Raw genomic sequence first — 16667 nt, forward strand, 5'->3', positions numbered from 1 at the left:
CACCAGGGGGCGGGGCTGGCTGGCATGTGGGGCTGGGGGATTGAACCGCGGTCCCCATGCTTTGCTAAGCTTGTTCTAAGTAGGTGCTTTAGACCACTGAGCCATCTCACCAGCCCCTCTACACGGTTGTTTTCATAACAGGTAGGCACTGCAGTGAGAAAACCTTGTCTTTGTTTTTGAAATCCAACAAGTTGGCTAGCCGATCAACAAACTGTAAACTTTTTTGTCTCTGCTCTGGATGCAAACCAGGCTCTCACACACTCTAGGCAAGCACTACCAGAACTACATCCTCAGCCCTGTGCGTATTCAGTGTCACTATCGTACCCTGTTGAAGAGCCACTGGATTAATCAGGAAGTCTGCACACCGTGGAGGAACCGCGAGTCAGAAGGAGCATACTGAGAGTGAATCTGTCTGGTTTATTAAGTAACAAGCACACAGCCCCTTCAGAAAGCGTAGGTGGCTCTTAAAAGAGCCTTTGGTTTGGAGGCAAGGTCAGCTAGACATCTCACTTGGAGCTGGTGTACTTGGTGACGGCCTTGGTGCCCTCGGACACGGCATGCTTGGCCAGCTCGCCGGGCAGCAGCAGCCTAACCGCCGTCTGGATCTCCCGTGATGAGATGGTTGAGCGCTTGTTGTAGTGCGCCAGGCGCGACGCCTCACCAGATACACGTTCAAATATGTCAGAGACAAAGGAATTCATGATGCTCATAGCCTTTGAGGAGATGCCCGTGTCTGGATGAACCTGCTTTAGCACCTTGTAAATATAAATGGAATAGCTTTCTTTTCGGGATTTCTTGCGCCTCTTCCCCTCCTTCTTCTGAGTCTTAATGACAGCCTTCTTGAAGCCCTTCTTGGAAATTGTGGCAACCTTTGAAGTTAACTCCGGCATTGTTAAGTGAACAGCTCTACAACATTGAACGCCAGGTTGTGAACAAAGGCAAAACCAAGTCAGCAAAGGCCCCCAGGATCCGTTAAGAGTGGTATTTATAGATGTGGCATTCAAATGAGTATGGCTACCCACTAGCTGATTGGATAATGGAAATGACCAGTATGCAAATGAGGTGATTCCAGTAAGATTTTTTACGATTGGCTGAACCGCCATCCAACTGTCAAATCACAGCCTGCCATCAGACTATAAATAAGCCCAGTAACGGTCACTGGCGCACACATCTCTCCTTCTTCGGTGTCTTCCAGAGGGATGTCTGGGCGCTCAAAGCAGGGTGGCAAGACCCGTGCTAAGGCCAGGTCTCGCTCCTCCAGAGCAGGCTTACAGTTTCCTGTGGGTCGTCTGTACCGCCTGCTCCGGCAAGGCAACTATGCGGAGCGCATTGGGGCCGGCGCCCCGGTCTACCTGGCGGCCGTGCTGGAGTACCTGACGGCCGAGGTCCTGGAGCTGGCAGGCAACGCGGCGCGGGACAACAAGAAGACGCGCATCATCCCGCGCCACCTGCAGCTGGCCATCCGCAACGACGAGGAGCTCAACAAGCTGCTGGGAAAAGTCACAATCGCGCAGGGCGGCGTGCTGCCCAACATCCAGGCCGTGCTGCTGCCCAAGAAGACCGAGAGCCACCACCACAAGATCCACTGCAAGTGATCCCCAGAGTGACAAGTCTGAGTGATCAAAACTTTAGGAAGGAAAGCCACACAAAAGGCCCTTTTCAGGGCCACCCACAATTCACAGAAAGAAGGCTGTGCACAGGCCGGAAAGGCTTGTAGTTGTGTGAACCTTCAGAAGCCCATGATTGAAATTCGTTTTAATTCTCATGAACTTGAGTCCAATAACTAGCTATCGGTCCCTAAGTCTCAGGTGCTGTGAAAAGTCCCCATACACCCGTGGACTTAGGACTCCTGCTAGTGTGGACCTCCTTTAGAATTTTTTTGGCTTTGGTAGTGCTGGGGGATTAAATTCAGCTTTTGCGCTGAGATGTGGTTCATCCCTAGCAATGACACAGAACAAAATTGCTGTTACCCAACTTGGAAGCATGCTGGGATCAGGGGGTCTCCACTCCAGCTGACTGCTCTCAGAAGGTACATGTACATATCAAGCCCATAACGGCTGCAGTGTCACCTTTAGTTCACATTTTTGAGGGCTTGGGAGAAAACAATTTAAAGTACTGTAGCATTGACAATGTTTGGTTTTGGAGGCAGTGTGAAAGTAATTCTATCTTAGTTTCCCGAATAGAGAACTAATACACTGATGGGATCACGAGAAGTAGATATTGTCTAGATGCTTCTAGCTTAGTGTGGGCAATCCTACCTCAGACAGGTTGGCAAGGTTCATGGCTGCCCGAAAGAATGTTCCAGAAAGGACTTTCTTCCCAGAGCCATAGTTTCAAAATGGTAAGGTAACATGGGAGGAAGCCAAATGTCACCAAGCAAGTTAAATCTGAAAGTTTATTATAAGTCCATATGTACAGGAACATACGTGATTATCTGATATTCATGCAAAGTGAAGAGTAACAGGATTAAGTTATGAACAAGATAAAAAAGAAGCTTATTGTACACTGGTAAGTTACTAAGTGGTAAGGGTGAGACAGTGATAGCTTACCATAAATTTTTTTAATAAATATTGTCTTTTTTTATTTATTTATTTATTTTATTTATTTGTGTGTGTGTGTGTGTGTGGCCAGCTCAGCCCACCAGGGGGCGGGGCTGGCTGGCATGTGGTGCTGGGGGTTTGAACCGCGGTCCATGGTCTTTGCTAAGCTTGTTCCAAGTAGGCGCTTTAGACCACTGAGCCATCTCACCAGCCTCTTACCATAATTTTTTGAAATTTACAATTTGGAGTAATTTTTTTAAATGTACTAACTAGTAAAGGCTGTCATATTTTCACTCAGTTTACTACTCTGACCAGTTTCCTATATAACTGCTCCACTCTTCACGGTCTTTGGATCTTCATTTCCTTATGAAGGCTCTCATAGCAGGTAAAATGTGTAGTAAACTTGTAAGCTTTCTTTATGCTGGTCTGTCTTATGTCAATTTAATTCAGGACTAACCAAAAAGGCTAAGACAGTAGAGGTGAAGATTGGCTGCCTCTACAGATTGATAGATTTCTCATTAGCAACCATATGCATCATAGAACAGTAGAATAACACCTTCATAATTACCTAGTTCTGAAGTATAAATAACTTCTTTTTTTGATGTTTTATGGGGGAGTATTTTTTATTGTTTGCTTTTGTGGTTTTTTGTTTTTGTTTTTGCTTTTTGTTTTGAGACAGGGTCTTGTTTTGTAGGGTAGGCTGGCCTTGAACTGCCTTATGAATCCCAGGCTGCCCTCAAACTCAGCTACTGTGCCTGCCATAACTCCCAATTTTTTTATTTATTAATTTTTGTAATGTATTTGTGCAGGGTCTCACTACACAGATTGGACTTGTAGTGATCTTTCCTGATTTCAGCCTTCCAAGCACTGGGATTACAGGCTCATGTCACCATTCCCAGTCTCAGTTGCCATTTTACCCCGCCTTGTGGGCAGGGCCAGCACAGCAGGCCAGGGATCAAAACCCTGGCTCCTGCATCTGCCTAAGCAGGTGCTTTAATCCACAGAGCTATCTGGCCACTCCCCAATTTAAAACTACTCAGATAAACATTTTTTGTACAAGTGAAAACACTGAACAAAGACTAAGAAGCTTTATAATTCATAGATGCTTCCTGAAAGAATCACTAGTAAAATATATGTTGAAATAAGATTGAACTATAAAGTTTGATATGCAAGAAGTAATAATGGCATAAAAAGAGAAGTAGAAATGTAAATTAATCTAAATAAATATACTAGCTGTAAAAAGTAACTGAGATTCTTTAATAAATAAAAAGAAATTTTAAAGTAATTGAGAGTATTTTAAGTTGTTAAACAAAAAACATGAAACAGTAATTCTAGAAGATGAAAGAAATTGTCCCAATATAAAGCATTCTAATACCCTTGTATTGTTTCTAGAAGGGTACGTATCATGAATTGGTCATATGTTCTCACTTTGGGTACATATTTTATAACTTTAAATGTATTATAAAAGTAATAATTTAAAAAATCAATTCAGTGGCATGTAGGAAGCCACAAAAGGAGAAGAAAGGCATGGCAGTGTAGGAGGAAAAATGGAGTATTAGCAGTGATTCCAAATAAGTCCAGTATCAAAAATAAGGTAGCCAGTGAGGGTGGTTTGGAGTAATTTGCTATATGTTTCAAAATAGGAGGTGGAAAATGCTGTAATAAAAAAAAGAAGAAAATTCTCTTTATTTAATCAATGCATTTTCATTCATGAATCAAAATAGCACATTAGCCTCCATGAATATATATAATTGTATTTAGTCAAATGTTTAAAGTAGAAAAAAGTGAAAGTAAATGGATTAAATTTTCCATTAAAAAAGACAATAATTAACCAGAAACAAAACACAATTGTACCCTGTTTGTAAAATACACACTTAAAAATGACTGATCCAGAACACTTAGAAGAAAAGGAATGAAAAAAGAGTACTTTCCAAATAAAATTACTGTTCCAATATTTGTTTTGAAATATTAGTCATAAAAATGTTATTTAATGAAAATATTAGTGAAGTCATTATTTGAGTTTAAAAGAAATATCCCCTGGAAAGATGTACTAGTCTTCATTGTGCTAACACATAAACACTAAATATGGCTTTATCTAGAAAAAGCAACCATTGTAAAAATACATCAAATATAGATACAATCATTATTATAGTGTATTTTTTTAAAATCTGCCTTGGCAAAAAATAACCACCCCTACCATATATAAGGGGTTATCAAAATTGTGTCAGGAATGTTTACATTTTAAAACATGTTTCAAAGGGGCCAGGGTGATGGCTCAGTAGAATAAGCTCTTCCCTGGCAAGCACAAGGGCGACCTGAGTTCAATCCCCGGTTCCACCAAAAAATAAATTAATTAATTAAATTAAATGATAAATTATCATCATGTAACTCAGTTGTGCCCCAAGTTTTCTGATCAAGGAGATTATGGGGCCACAGCGGAATGTGATCAATGATGTAGTGTGTGTCTAAAGAGAGTCATATGGAGAGAAAACATTCTCTCAGGCTTTCTCAGAGAGCAAATTGGTCAAGCAATGTCCATGACTCATCCACATGGCTGACACTGACAAAAAAGATCTACAAAATGTGGTACAGGGTTTTGAGATAAGTCCTGAGGGGACTTGACTGACCATGTCAGATGCAAAAGTTACCTTCTTTGTTATATAAGTCTTGCTTTATCTTGGTCTTAACCATCCAGCAGAAAAGTGTAGAAACGAGGTATGAAAAGTGAACCCATGTTAATATGCTGAGCTGTGGAAGGCTCAAGTCATCAGATTCAGACATTACCAGTCCTGTAGATAATCCACTACTATTGTGGAGTACTGGACTATGTTGGAATATTTTGCTGAATTCATGCACCTACAATATTTGGATGGCAATGGAATACCAATCTCTGACAAAACTGAACAAAAAAAGGTGATATAAATGAAGGACAATTTTGTATCTGTATATACAAAATAGGATAGATATATAGCTACTTTCTCTTAATTCAATAAGAAGAAAGATTTGTGGGGCTGGTGAGATGGCTCAGTGGTCTAAAGCGCCTACTTAGAACAAGCTTAGCAAAACACAGGGACCGCAGTTCAATCCCCCAGCACCACATGCCAGCCAGCCCCGCCCCCTGGTAGGCTGAGCTGGCCACACACACACACACACACACACACACACACACAAATAATTTTTTTTTAAAAAAAAGATAGTGTTTGGACAGGATATCATGTCTGCATCTTGCGCTATGAGTGACTACTACAAAGACAACAATATGAAATGTATTAATTGTTGTAACTCTCCTACTAACCTGTTTTGAAACTGTCACATTGCAATTTTTTCTCCATAGAGTTAATTTAAAAATAGAATAATGCAGGTGCAAAAAGACAAAAAAAACATGTTACAAAAGGCATTATAGTGTATTGCTAACTGGTAGTCAACCTGCTACACCTAGTGAATTGAACTAGTGTGGTGTGGGAGGCCTGAGGATTGGTACCCGCAGTATAAGAGGCAGAGCTGGAGAAGCTGATGGGAGGCTGCTAGGGAAGCTGTTTGAAGAAGCTATTGGACCTATTAGAAGCTGCTGGTTCTCTTGGACTATTCTGCTGGAGGACCTTGTCATGCTGGCTTTCCTGATGAGCTAATCCAGCTGCCCTTATTGGAGGAGGAGCTCAGGACCTCGTTGTCGATTAGAATGGCTACAATTCCCTTTGGGGAAGCTCTGGTTCTCATCTTGAGCATCACTTCCTGACTCTGGAGGGAAAGATGGTGCACCACTCAGCCTCATGGAGAAGCTTGTCGCATTGGCCTTCCTGACAGGAATTCAACTTTCCTCATCACTGGAGGAGCTCAGGACTCACCATTGCTGAGGACATCTGCGGTACTTTTCAGGGGAGCTCAGGTGCTTACTTTGAGCATCGCTTCCTGGCTCCGGTTCAGATCCCTCAGCCTGCTAGCACAGGTCCTTCATCCTGCTGGCACATACTTCCTAGCTTCCCCCACTGACCTCTGCGCCTTTCCAGCATAGATCTGTGAAGTGGGCCTGCATGAGACATTGTCATGAGTTCTAGGCCTCAATTCAGACTTGTGAGAGGCATTGGTATGGACTCTAGGTTTTCAGACAGACTCATAGAGGGTATTAGGATCTAAGCCCTTAGCTAGATTCTTTGGTCTTTAGTGTGCAGACAGGTTTCCTGCATTCTTTGCATATGATTCTTTGGGTTATAATTATAAAATAGTCTTATAAAATGTGTCCTGTATTGTATTGGTCCCTTTGTAAAAACCCCCAAACTATGACAGACACCAATGCATTGATCCCCCTGATAATATTTCTCCTTCCAACACACTTATTTCATCCTTCTTGACACTTTATGAGGCAATTCTGCAAATCCTCTTTCATGAGTGCTTTCATAAGTGTCCTTATGAGGAATGATCAAAACTATAGCGAATGCTGTGACACAGGCCATCTCATGGAAAGGCAGCCTCATAAAAATGTCAACAGTGCATCCTCCTCCACCTTATTAACTGGATCTAGTACCATGTTTCTTCTAGTTCTCCCCAAAGTCAAAATGACTATGAAAGGTAAATGTTACAATTGAATCAGGATATTAATGAAGCATGACAGCCCAACTAAACACGCTCATGAAAGAGGACTTCCAGAACTAAACAACAGGATAATTGTGTTCTAAGCAAGATGTATTTTGAGGGGAGCTGGTGAGATAGCTCAGCAGACTAAAGCACCAGCCTAGGCAGGTGAAGGAACCACAGTTTGATCCCCAGCACCACATGCTGTGCCAGCCCCACCCCCAGAGCAGGCTGAACCAGCCAGAGTCCAGGCATAGTGGCATATGCCTGTAACACCAGTGCTAAGGAGGCTGAAAGCAAGAGGATCACCACAAGTCTGAGCTGCATAGTGAGATCCTGCAACAACCAAATACATAAAAAAAGAAGAAAAATTTTTAAAGTATATTTTGAAGATTTAATAGCCAAGTATCTTTTACTATAATAAATTTTTAAGTTAAGCTTTCACCATATTTTTATCACATCTTGTATTTGGACATTAAAAACACACTATTGCAAAATCCATCCCTTAGTAGCAAAACCCTAGCCCTCTTCCTCTTTGTCTCTCTGGTTGTCTGTCTTTGTCTATCTCCATGTTTCAGTTTCTGTACCTCTAGATTGCTGCCTGTCCTGACTCTGTCTATTCTGTTCTTCTAATGTATTTAGTTAGCATCTAGTTTGATAAATGTTCTTATGATATGCATTTCATTTCATAAGTCACAAAGTGGTTTGGTAATAAGATAGCAGTTTTTTATAGCAAAGGTAATTGTTATTTATTAAATTACTGTTGCATCAAATATGTAAAAAAATTTCTTTTTTCAGCTTTAGAGTATATATATATATATATATATATATGATTTGTAATAGGTTTTACTATGCTACAAATAGTTTCCAATCCTTTCTTCTGAGGGTCTTTGGTGATTCATAAGAAACACTGGATTTGAAGCCTGAAAGTTACCATTGAGAAGGAAGAAAATTCAGTGACTTTTCAAAAATAATTGTGCTACAAGTATTTTTTTCTTTAGTTTATGTATTTGATACAGGGTCTCGCGATGCAGCTTGGACTTGTAGCGATCCTCCTGTCTAGGCTCCCCAGCACTGGTATTTACAGGGGTGTGTCACCATGCCCAGGTTCCAAGTCTTAATTCTTTTTATCTTTTCACAAAATGGTCTATGCAGTTTAGCCAGGTATTTAGTGCATGCCCGTAATCCCCGCAACCTAGAGGCTGAGACCTGCAGGATCAGAAGTTCCCACCCAGCCTGGGCAACTTAGCAAGACCTTGCCTCAAAATAAAAAGGGGCTGGGGATGTAGCTCAGCATGAAAACCTTGGGTTCAACCCCTAGTGTCACTAACAAAACAAAATTCCATGTAACCTTTTTAAAAGACTTAAAAATCATTTCTGCACTTAGATAAACATCTTTAAATATCAGACTACAAACTATGATGGACTTTCCTGTCACTTGTAAACTGGAATAGAAGGCAATTCCAAGAGTTCAAGGAATGACGAGAAATTGTCATCTTATAGTCAAGATAGCTTCACTCAACGTGGAGTCACAGGGCCTGGTCCTAGGGCCACCTTGTATGGCGTGGTCCTGAGTAAGCCTGCCACCTTCTGGATAGCAGAAGCTCCGCCGCAGCATGCAAATGATTCAGTCAGGCTGCAGCCGTTATGTTGTAACCGGAAACGAGTGTAACAAGTTTCACGCTGTCTGGGGCCTGGGATTTTAGAACCTCTATTCAATGTATAGTACTTTTACAATGGCTATGTTTTTTTAGTTTGATTCATATATGTACATGTTTTTTTTCCATATTTAAACATATTTTCCTATTTAGCAGCGTCTTCCTCATTAGAAATAAAATAGTCTCCCAAGGATATACTTTTCATTTCTTGCTTTTATTTCTTTTCAGCTTCTTTTTTTAATTTTTCCAAGATCTCTTCTGGAGTTGTAGAGGCCAACAGCTTCACCACCTTTTCACGAGATTTACCACCCTGAAACAAAAAGACAAAAAGACACAGAATAGGGGGAGATGGCAAGGACAACACAACCCAGAGCACCAACTGCAACAAGAACTAACGGACGAAGACACAGATAGGCCCACAGGCTCTATAACAACACCGGCGGCACACCTTCGGGGCGCCACGAAAGGCACGCTCGCACTAGCTAGCCCAGCCAGCCCTCCAACGCACCTCTGAACCAAAAAGAAGCCGCAAACCCAGGAAAACCCCCAGCCCAAGCCCAACAAGCAACAGCCCTACACCAACACACCACAACACAAGACAACAATATTAAACCCAAGGCATAAAGAAATAAAAAATAACAACAAGAATAAAAATAACACGCAGAAAAATCCCAAGGAGAAGCACAGATTGATGAAAAAATAAAAAGCACTATAAAACACCAAAATAAAGAACTCCAGACCGAAAAACAAAGGATAAAAAAAAAAACAAAGTAAACAAAGCACAAGGATCCAAACAATTAAACATACACAAAAAAACCAAAACTAAAAAACACCCAAGTACAAGAACCAATACGGACAGCCTAAGAAATACAGAGTTATATAACAAGGGGCTCGCGACACAAACACAACTCAAAAAGAACCTGCCACAACCTCCCAAAAGCCAGAAGCACAGATAAACAACAACACATCCAACTTTAGGAACCCAAACACAAAAAAAGTTCAAAAAAGAAATGATGGGCAAACAACCTGCACAAAAAAAACGCGAGCACCGAACAAAGTCAGAGAAAAAAAGAAAAACAAAAAGAAGAAAGGAACAAAGAAAAGAAGGAAGGAACGAAAGAAACAAAGAAACAAAAAAAAAAAAAACAAACAAACAAAGAAAGAAAGAAAAAAAGAAAGAAAGAAAGAAGGAAGAGAAGAAGAAAAAGAAGAAAAAAAGAAGAAAGCCAGAAAACCACAAAAAAAATAGCCAAAAAGACAACAAAAACCAGGCATGCACGCCTACAGATACAATCCCAACACTCCAAAAGCAGAAGCAGAAGGGGCTCCAAAACTTTAAAGACAACCGAGGCTAAAGAACGAGAACCACAAACAAATAAAAAAAAAAAAAAAAAATAAATACAATATTCAAGAGTCTAGTAAAGATACAGAAATAACTGATAGTGTTGTAGGCAGCTGAATTAGATGGAGATATTATAGGCAGTCAGACAGAGCTAGTCCCTCAAATGGAGCCAGTAGGAAACACAAGATACCTTGAAAACATGAGGGACAGACACTCCCTCTGTGGGCCAGACCTCAAGACAAAAGAACAAGCAAATGCTTACCTCCCTAAAGAGAAGCATCGGGAATGAAACGAGGAAGTTGCTAATTGGATTCCTACAGGATAAGTCCCTGTTCTGTATACTCATATCCCCTTGCCATGTGACTTTCTTCCCCATTCTGCCCTAGATTTAATCAATTTATTTATTGGTTGACCATAATTTCATCTTACTTCATGCCCACCTAGGGAGTTCCCACATTCTCCACCTCACCTCAGAGTTTTGCTGTGTAAAAATCCCTAGAAAAGGCAGATTCCTGGGCAACCAACTCAGATCCCCTTCTATCCCTCTCTTGGACAGGATCTTTCTTTGCCACAATAAATATATTCTGCTCTGGGGCCAGGGAGATGGCTCAGTGGAATAAGCACTTCCCTGGTAAATGCAAGGGCCTGAGTTCAATCCTTGGTTCTGCTAAAAATACAACCTGTGTTTCTCCTAAAATTCATTCTTTAGTTTTAGAGAGCAGGAACTCTTCCCAGGTATCTTTCAGGTTGGGAATTTCATTCCCCTGTATCAGTAGGAAGAGCCTGGATTATGTTTTCACATATTAATCCTTAACTCCTATAAAAATCTCTTATAAAGATTACCAATCAAGGGGCTGGGGAGGTAGCTCAGTAGAATAAGCTCTTCCCTGGCAAGCTGAAGGGTCTGAGTTCAATCTCCGGTTCTGGCAAAAAAAAAAAAAAAAAAAAGATTACCAATCACTAACTACTTGCCTGTTTCCTGTCCTTATGTAACCCTTCTGGCCATTTTTTAGTTCAAAAATTTGCTCCTGGCACCATTCTTTCTAATCTGTCTGATACTTTTCAGCTCAAGTGCTTTCCTTTTTCAATGGACAACTCCTACCCTTACACATTTTAATGCTTTTATTAGTTTATGGAAAAAGGTAATACAAATTTCCATAACAAAATAGCAGAATAACAATAGTTGATACATTATATGTTATTTTCAAAGTAGTTGTTTGTGCCAGGCCTGGTGGTGCAAGGCTGTAGTCCCAGCACTCCAGAGCCTGAAACAGGAAGATCATTGTGAGTTTGAGACCAGCTTGGGCTACAAAGTGAGCTCAAGGGCAGCCTGAGCTGACCTGCTTTTTTCCCTTTTCCCTAGTGTCCTTTTTCCTTTCACCCACCCTAGTACCTTTTTCCTTTTGAACAATTTTTTTTTTTTTACTATTTCTCTCTTCCTTGGGTCATTTAGAAGTCTCTATTTTGCTCATCCTGAATGAAGACATAGATTTCAACATTTTCCAGTAGAAGTTGTTTATTTTTGTCCCTCCTTTGCTAACCTACAAAGCTTCTTATATTGTCATAATTGTTAATGCTGTTGCAGTGCTGTAGGAGTCATTAATGAGAACATATTTGTTCTAGGGCCAGGTTCTGCCTTTTCATTACTGAGCATTTTAGTATTTATTTTAGTGTGTCACTAAGACAATAATGATACAGAACTGAGATGAAAACCAAGCTTATGCCATTCTCACGGATTTATTTGTATTTTTGTATGTTTTATATTTTCCTTTAGACGTATGTAATATTTCCTCTTTCACATTGTAATTCCTTAAAAATATATCATTAAATTCTTTTCTGATCACATCTTTTTAGAATTCTTATTTTAATAGCTGTATAATGGGCCATCGTGAGACATTACTCTGTTTTATAAGTGAATACAGGACAGTTAGAAATAGCAGAGCTGAACAAGTCACGCTCTTCTTTCCATTTAACTCTAAACAGCGCCCTCTGGTTATTCCTGTTTCCATTGTCCTAAGAAAGTTAGAAAATACAATCACAGAAGCTCAGGAGTCTGGGAATGCCCTAGGCAGGAGCACATGTTAGGGGCCGAGGCAATGGCTCAGTAAATAAGCACTTCCCTGGCAAGCTCAAGGGCCTGAGTTCAATCCCTAGTTCTGCCAAAAAAAAAAAAAAAAAAAAAGAGCATATGTTAAATCTCCTAACCCTACCTTTCAGGTCACCTTTACTCTACTCCCACCTCATTTCAGGTGGTAATAAGTATCATTAAGATCACAGTGAATTCTGGGACATTCATGCATGTTGAGCGCCCCTAGTGGCTCAGCACCCTTTCCATGATTCCTGTCAATCACATCTAGAGATTCAGTGCAAGGCAGCTAAAGCAGAGGTGTCTGGCCTTTAAATTTAGAAAGCCTAAATCATCTGGCCCTTTGTTATTGCTACCTCTGTGTACATCCTTCAAGCTATTTGCAGTGCTTCTGTTTCCCAGAGCCCCTCTTGGTCTGTGTTATACCTTTGTTGCCTAAGATCATCCCTGAGACCAACTTCCCATGATCCTCAATAAACAGAGCTACTACCTACCTACTACTGAGGTGGGAGCCTGCCCTTAGCTCAGTCGTTTAAGTGCCTGTTATGCAAAGGCAGTGAGTAGCAGGATACAGAGGTACAATCCCCAGCAAGCCCTGCCCTTCAAGCAGCCTGAGCCACAAAAATAAATAAATAAATCCCTACCTACCACTGGGTGTGTGCTTGGCAATTCTTTCCTCATCATACACAAGAAACTAGGCCATTATTGGCCTATTCCACTCTAACAAATTGTTAAATTTATTCATTATCACATGCTGTAACAAAAATCCACCTATAAACTCCTTTTTTCCTCTTAAATTACTGAGTTATACCTTTCCTAGATAAAAGATGAGTAGGTCAAAGAGTGGCTTTTTTTCAGATCGTAAAACAGTTCTTCCAGATAGTTCCATCAAAAGGCCATCAACATAGCATGAGAGTATATTTTAATGTTTGAGAGTATTTTTCAAGTTTGTTATTTCTTCAATAAATATTTACTTAGTTGGTGGGGTGCAGTGCTGCCATACTACAGGGTTAACGGGGGACATATTTATATTTGCCAGTTTTAGCTTGTGATTCTTTGGCTCTATCAAAAAGTAATTTAAACAAAAAAAAATCCATATTGGTAGCTTTTGTGATACTGTTATAGGCATCTAAATTAGATCAAAATATTTTAGGCAGTCAGACAGGGCCAGGCCCTCAAGGAGACCATATGGAGAACAAGATCACTTTGCAACTTTGGGAGAGACAGACACTCCCACTGTGGGCCACACCTCAAGACAAAAGAGTAAACAGGGCTGGGAGGTAGCTCAGCAGCATAAGGGCCTGCCTGGCAAGTGCAAGTTCAGAGTTTGAGCCCTAATACAATAATAACAATAATGATGATAATAATAATAATAATATTTTTGGCTGGGGAGACAAGCACAAGGACCTGAGTTCGAACCCCAGTACTGCATGCCATGCTGGTGCACTGTGCTGGCCCTAAAACCAGGCTTGGTGGCACATGCCTATAATCCCAAACCTAGGGAGACTGAGACAGGAGGATCACTAGGAGTCTGAGATGCATAGTGAGACCCTGTACCAAATAAATAAACAGATGCAGATACATACTTCCCTAAGGATAGCCTTCAAGGATTGATATTCTAAATAGGTGTCAGTCTTCTTGAAGAGGCCAGAGAGAGTCATGGACCCAATCCCTCTAGGAAAAGCCCTGTTTCGTTCATGTTTGTGCCTGCTTGCTGTGTAACTCACTTCCCCATTTGGTCCCTATTTAATCAATCTTACATGAGCAATTTACTTGTAGTCTTATTGGTCGACCATAGTTTTGTCCCACCTCATGCCCACCTAAGCAAGTTCCCATGTTTTCCACCTTAGATCTGCCTCACCACATGGTTTTGCTCTATAAAAATCCCTAGAAAAAGTAGATTACTAGGCAACCTGCTCAGGTCACTCTTCTTTCTTTAATTTATTATTTTTTATTATTTTTATTTTTTGGCAGAACCAGGGATTGAACTCAGGCCCTTACGCTTGCCAAGGAAGCACTTATTCCACTGAGCCATCTCAGCCCTCAGTTCACTCTTCTGTCCCTCTCTCAGACAGGAGCTTTCTTTCCCCCAATAAATATATTCCACTCTTAACATCCTTTGTTCCTAAAATTCATTCTTTGGTTTTAGAGAACAAGAACTCATCCCAGGTATCTTTCAGGTTGGGAGTTTCATTCCCCTTTATCACTTTAACATCAACTATAATCACAGCTGACACCAGAGGGAGCTCAGAAGACATTCCATGTGAAAATGTACCCAGCTCTTAATGCATCTTTCAAATGACACTGGAGAAAAGGTACCGTCAAATTGTGAATGCTTCATTTAATAGGCCTTGGGGGTAGGCCAGAAAGTAAAAATGCCAAGGCTGGAATGCCAGGTGCTTGGCAAGCCTGGTTTGCAGGAGAATCATATACATCATCTCTGTTCTGTGGCGCAGAAGGAAACGGAGTCCTGGACACCCTGTGACAGCCACATACTAATGGAGCAGTCTAAAGTGCCTTGCCTGAGAAAGATGGGCAGGTCTCTTCCTCAGCACTCTGCTTTGAAGTGTCAATTAGTGCTGTGACAGATGCTGAGGACACGGGGCCTCAGCCATTTCCCACAGAAAGGGTCTGGGCAAGAACAACAGACCTGGACCTGAGCATGCGCTTTCCCCCAGTTGTGGGGATTTTTCTGTAGGTCTCCTGGAGGACAGAAGAGCTGCTCCTGCCACACCCCCCAGGTTCGAGTCCTGACTCTGCCTCTCTGCCTGAGGGCCCTGAGAGAGCCTGGCATCCGAAGCTTCTTTCCTCATTTGTAGCATGGAAGGAGGACGTATGCATGTACACAGCGTAGCTTGGATAACTGTACTGCTGATTTCCTTGAAAGGAATAGTTAATGCTTAATTCTTAATTTTTTTTTTCCAATTGTGCATGTTTATATCTGGTAACCCGAACAACTAATTTGAAGACAACAATATGCAATATAATAACTATTATCAAGTTCCTACATTTTGTTTAGTAAAATTTTGTATTATTTCCAACTTTTTCACTGTTTTTTATTCTCTTTTAAAAATAAAAATTTAAAAATTTAGAAAAAATTTTTTGAAGAATCCTTCATGAAGTTTATATGGAGTTTAACTGTTTAATACATTGAAAATATAAATCATAATCATCTTTTCTTCTGCTTGTAGAGTCCTGGCTGCCCAGTAGTTCTGTTCCAAATCACATGGCCTTAAACTGACAGGTACAGGCAGAAAGATGCACATTTATCAAGCACCTGCTGCATATCAAATCTCTTGTCTATGGGCCGGGGGAGATGGCTCAGTGGAATAAGCGCTTCCCTGGCAAGCACAAGGGCCTGAGTTCAATCCCCGGTTCCACCAAAAAAAACTCCTGTCCATCAATTAAGACATAAATATGGAAAAGCATCATGAGAAATACCAAATGTTCAGTCCACTCGGCCTGAGTCCACGCTGCAGAGAAAAGATCGCCCTAGAATCTCACCTATTCTTCCCACAGCAAAAGACCAACAGTGTTTCTCTAGGGACTAGTGTCCAGTAATGTTACATGACCTTATGTCTCACAAGGAACTTGGAGTGAATTTGGACTAGAAAGCACTTTTGCTTCTTATTCACATCTCATTATCGACATCACATGAGTAAGGTCTGTGTCCCCAACAGGAACTGGAGAACAGAGGGAAAGGTCACACATCTTTAAAACACTGACTGAGATCTTGTGGGGACTGCAGGTGGTCCTATATACATTTTCCACATCTTGGCAAAGATGAGCAGAGCCGCAGGGCAAGGGAGACACCAACCCCACATGTTCTCCTCAGTTGTTCCTGCAGGCCAACACAGAAACCATTTGCAGACTGGAACAGAGGGAAGGTTGCTTTTACCCTTATGCTTCACTGGGGATGTGTTTCATTTAAAACCTGGGATTTTTCTGGGTCTAGAAGGTGCTATCTGAAGCTTAAAATGCTCCAGCAGGCACAATGGCTGGAAGTACACCTCTCCAGTTAGGAGAGAGAAATCCACCCTGCTCTTATCAGGAGTCACCCAGCTCTGCAGAGGCAGTCACCGCTTTCACCAAGGATGTGTGAGAAAGCACAGAACCTGAGCCACGTGTGCGATGGGGCCTGCTGCCGGCTGTTGTGTGAAGGCAGTGGGTGTCATAGACTTCCCGCATGCCCTTCACTACTGTTTTGCCATCCTGTCAAGAGTTCTGGAGTTCTGGGTGGTGAGCTATTGGCAGGAAAGGGACCCCAAGGAGAAGAGCTGTAACTCAATGTGGGTGTCTTCTACATAAATCAAAATTGCCAGGGAGATGTGGAAAGTGTTAAAGGATGCCCCACCTGCCAGGCTCCCAGGCACAGAGCTAACAGATGTCTGCTTGCATTTAAACCAGAGCTTCCCAAGCTGCCACCTCCTGGAAGAGACCAGTTTTTTTTCTTTTTTAATGTCCAATCTGTT

General features: G+C 41.3%; 2 protein-coding genes across 2 annotated transcripts; one reads left to right on the top strand and one right to left on the bottom strand.

The window, feature by feature from the left end:
- Positions 1 to 506: 506 nt before the first annotated feature.
- On the bottom strand, positions 507 to 890 carry LOC101588539 (histone H2B type 1-A). The gene has a single exon (XM_004640138.1). It carries the CDS (start codon positions 888 to 890, stop codon positions 507 to 509), a length of 384 nt encoding a protein of 127 aa, XP_004640195.1.
- Positions 891 to 1184: 294 nt separating this feature from the next.
- Positions 1185 to 1595, top strand: LOC101574829 (histone H2A type 1-H). The gene has a single exon (XM_004640169.1). The coding sequence runs from the start codon at positions 1200 to 1202 to the stop codon at positions 1593 to 1595; it is 396 nt and encodes a 131-aa protein (XP_004640226.1). The 5' UTR covers positions 1185 to 1199.
- Positions 1596 to 16667: the final 15072 nt, after the last annotated feature.

The sequence above is a fragment of the Octodon degus genome, unplaced genomic scaffold (genome assembly GCF_000260255.1).
Source record: "Octodon degus isolate 3935 unplaced genomic scaffold, OctDeg1.0 scaffold00119, whole genome shotgun sequence".
NCBI classification, from domain to species: domain Eukaryota; kingdom Metazoa; phylum Chordata; class Mammalia; order Rodentia; family Octodontidae; genus Octodon; species Octodon degus.

Coding starts and splice junctions, on each gene's coding strand:
- LOC101588539 (XM_004640138.1), bottom strand. CDS start 890: ATGCCGGAGTTAACTTCAAAGGTTGCCACAATTTCCAAGAAGGGCTTC.
- LOC101574829 (XM_004640169.1), top strand. CDS start 1,200: ATGTCTGGGCGCTCAAAGCAGGGTGGCAAGACCCGTGCTAAGGCCAGG.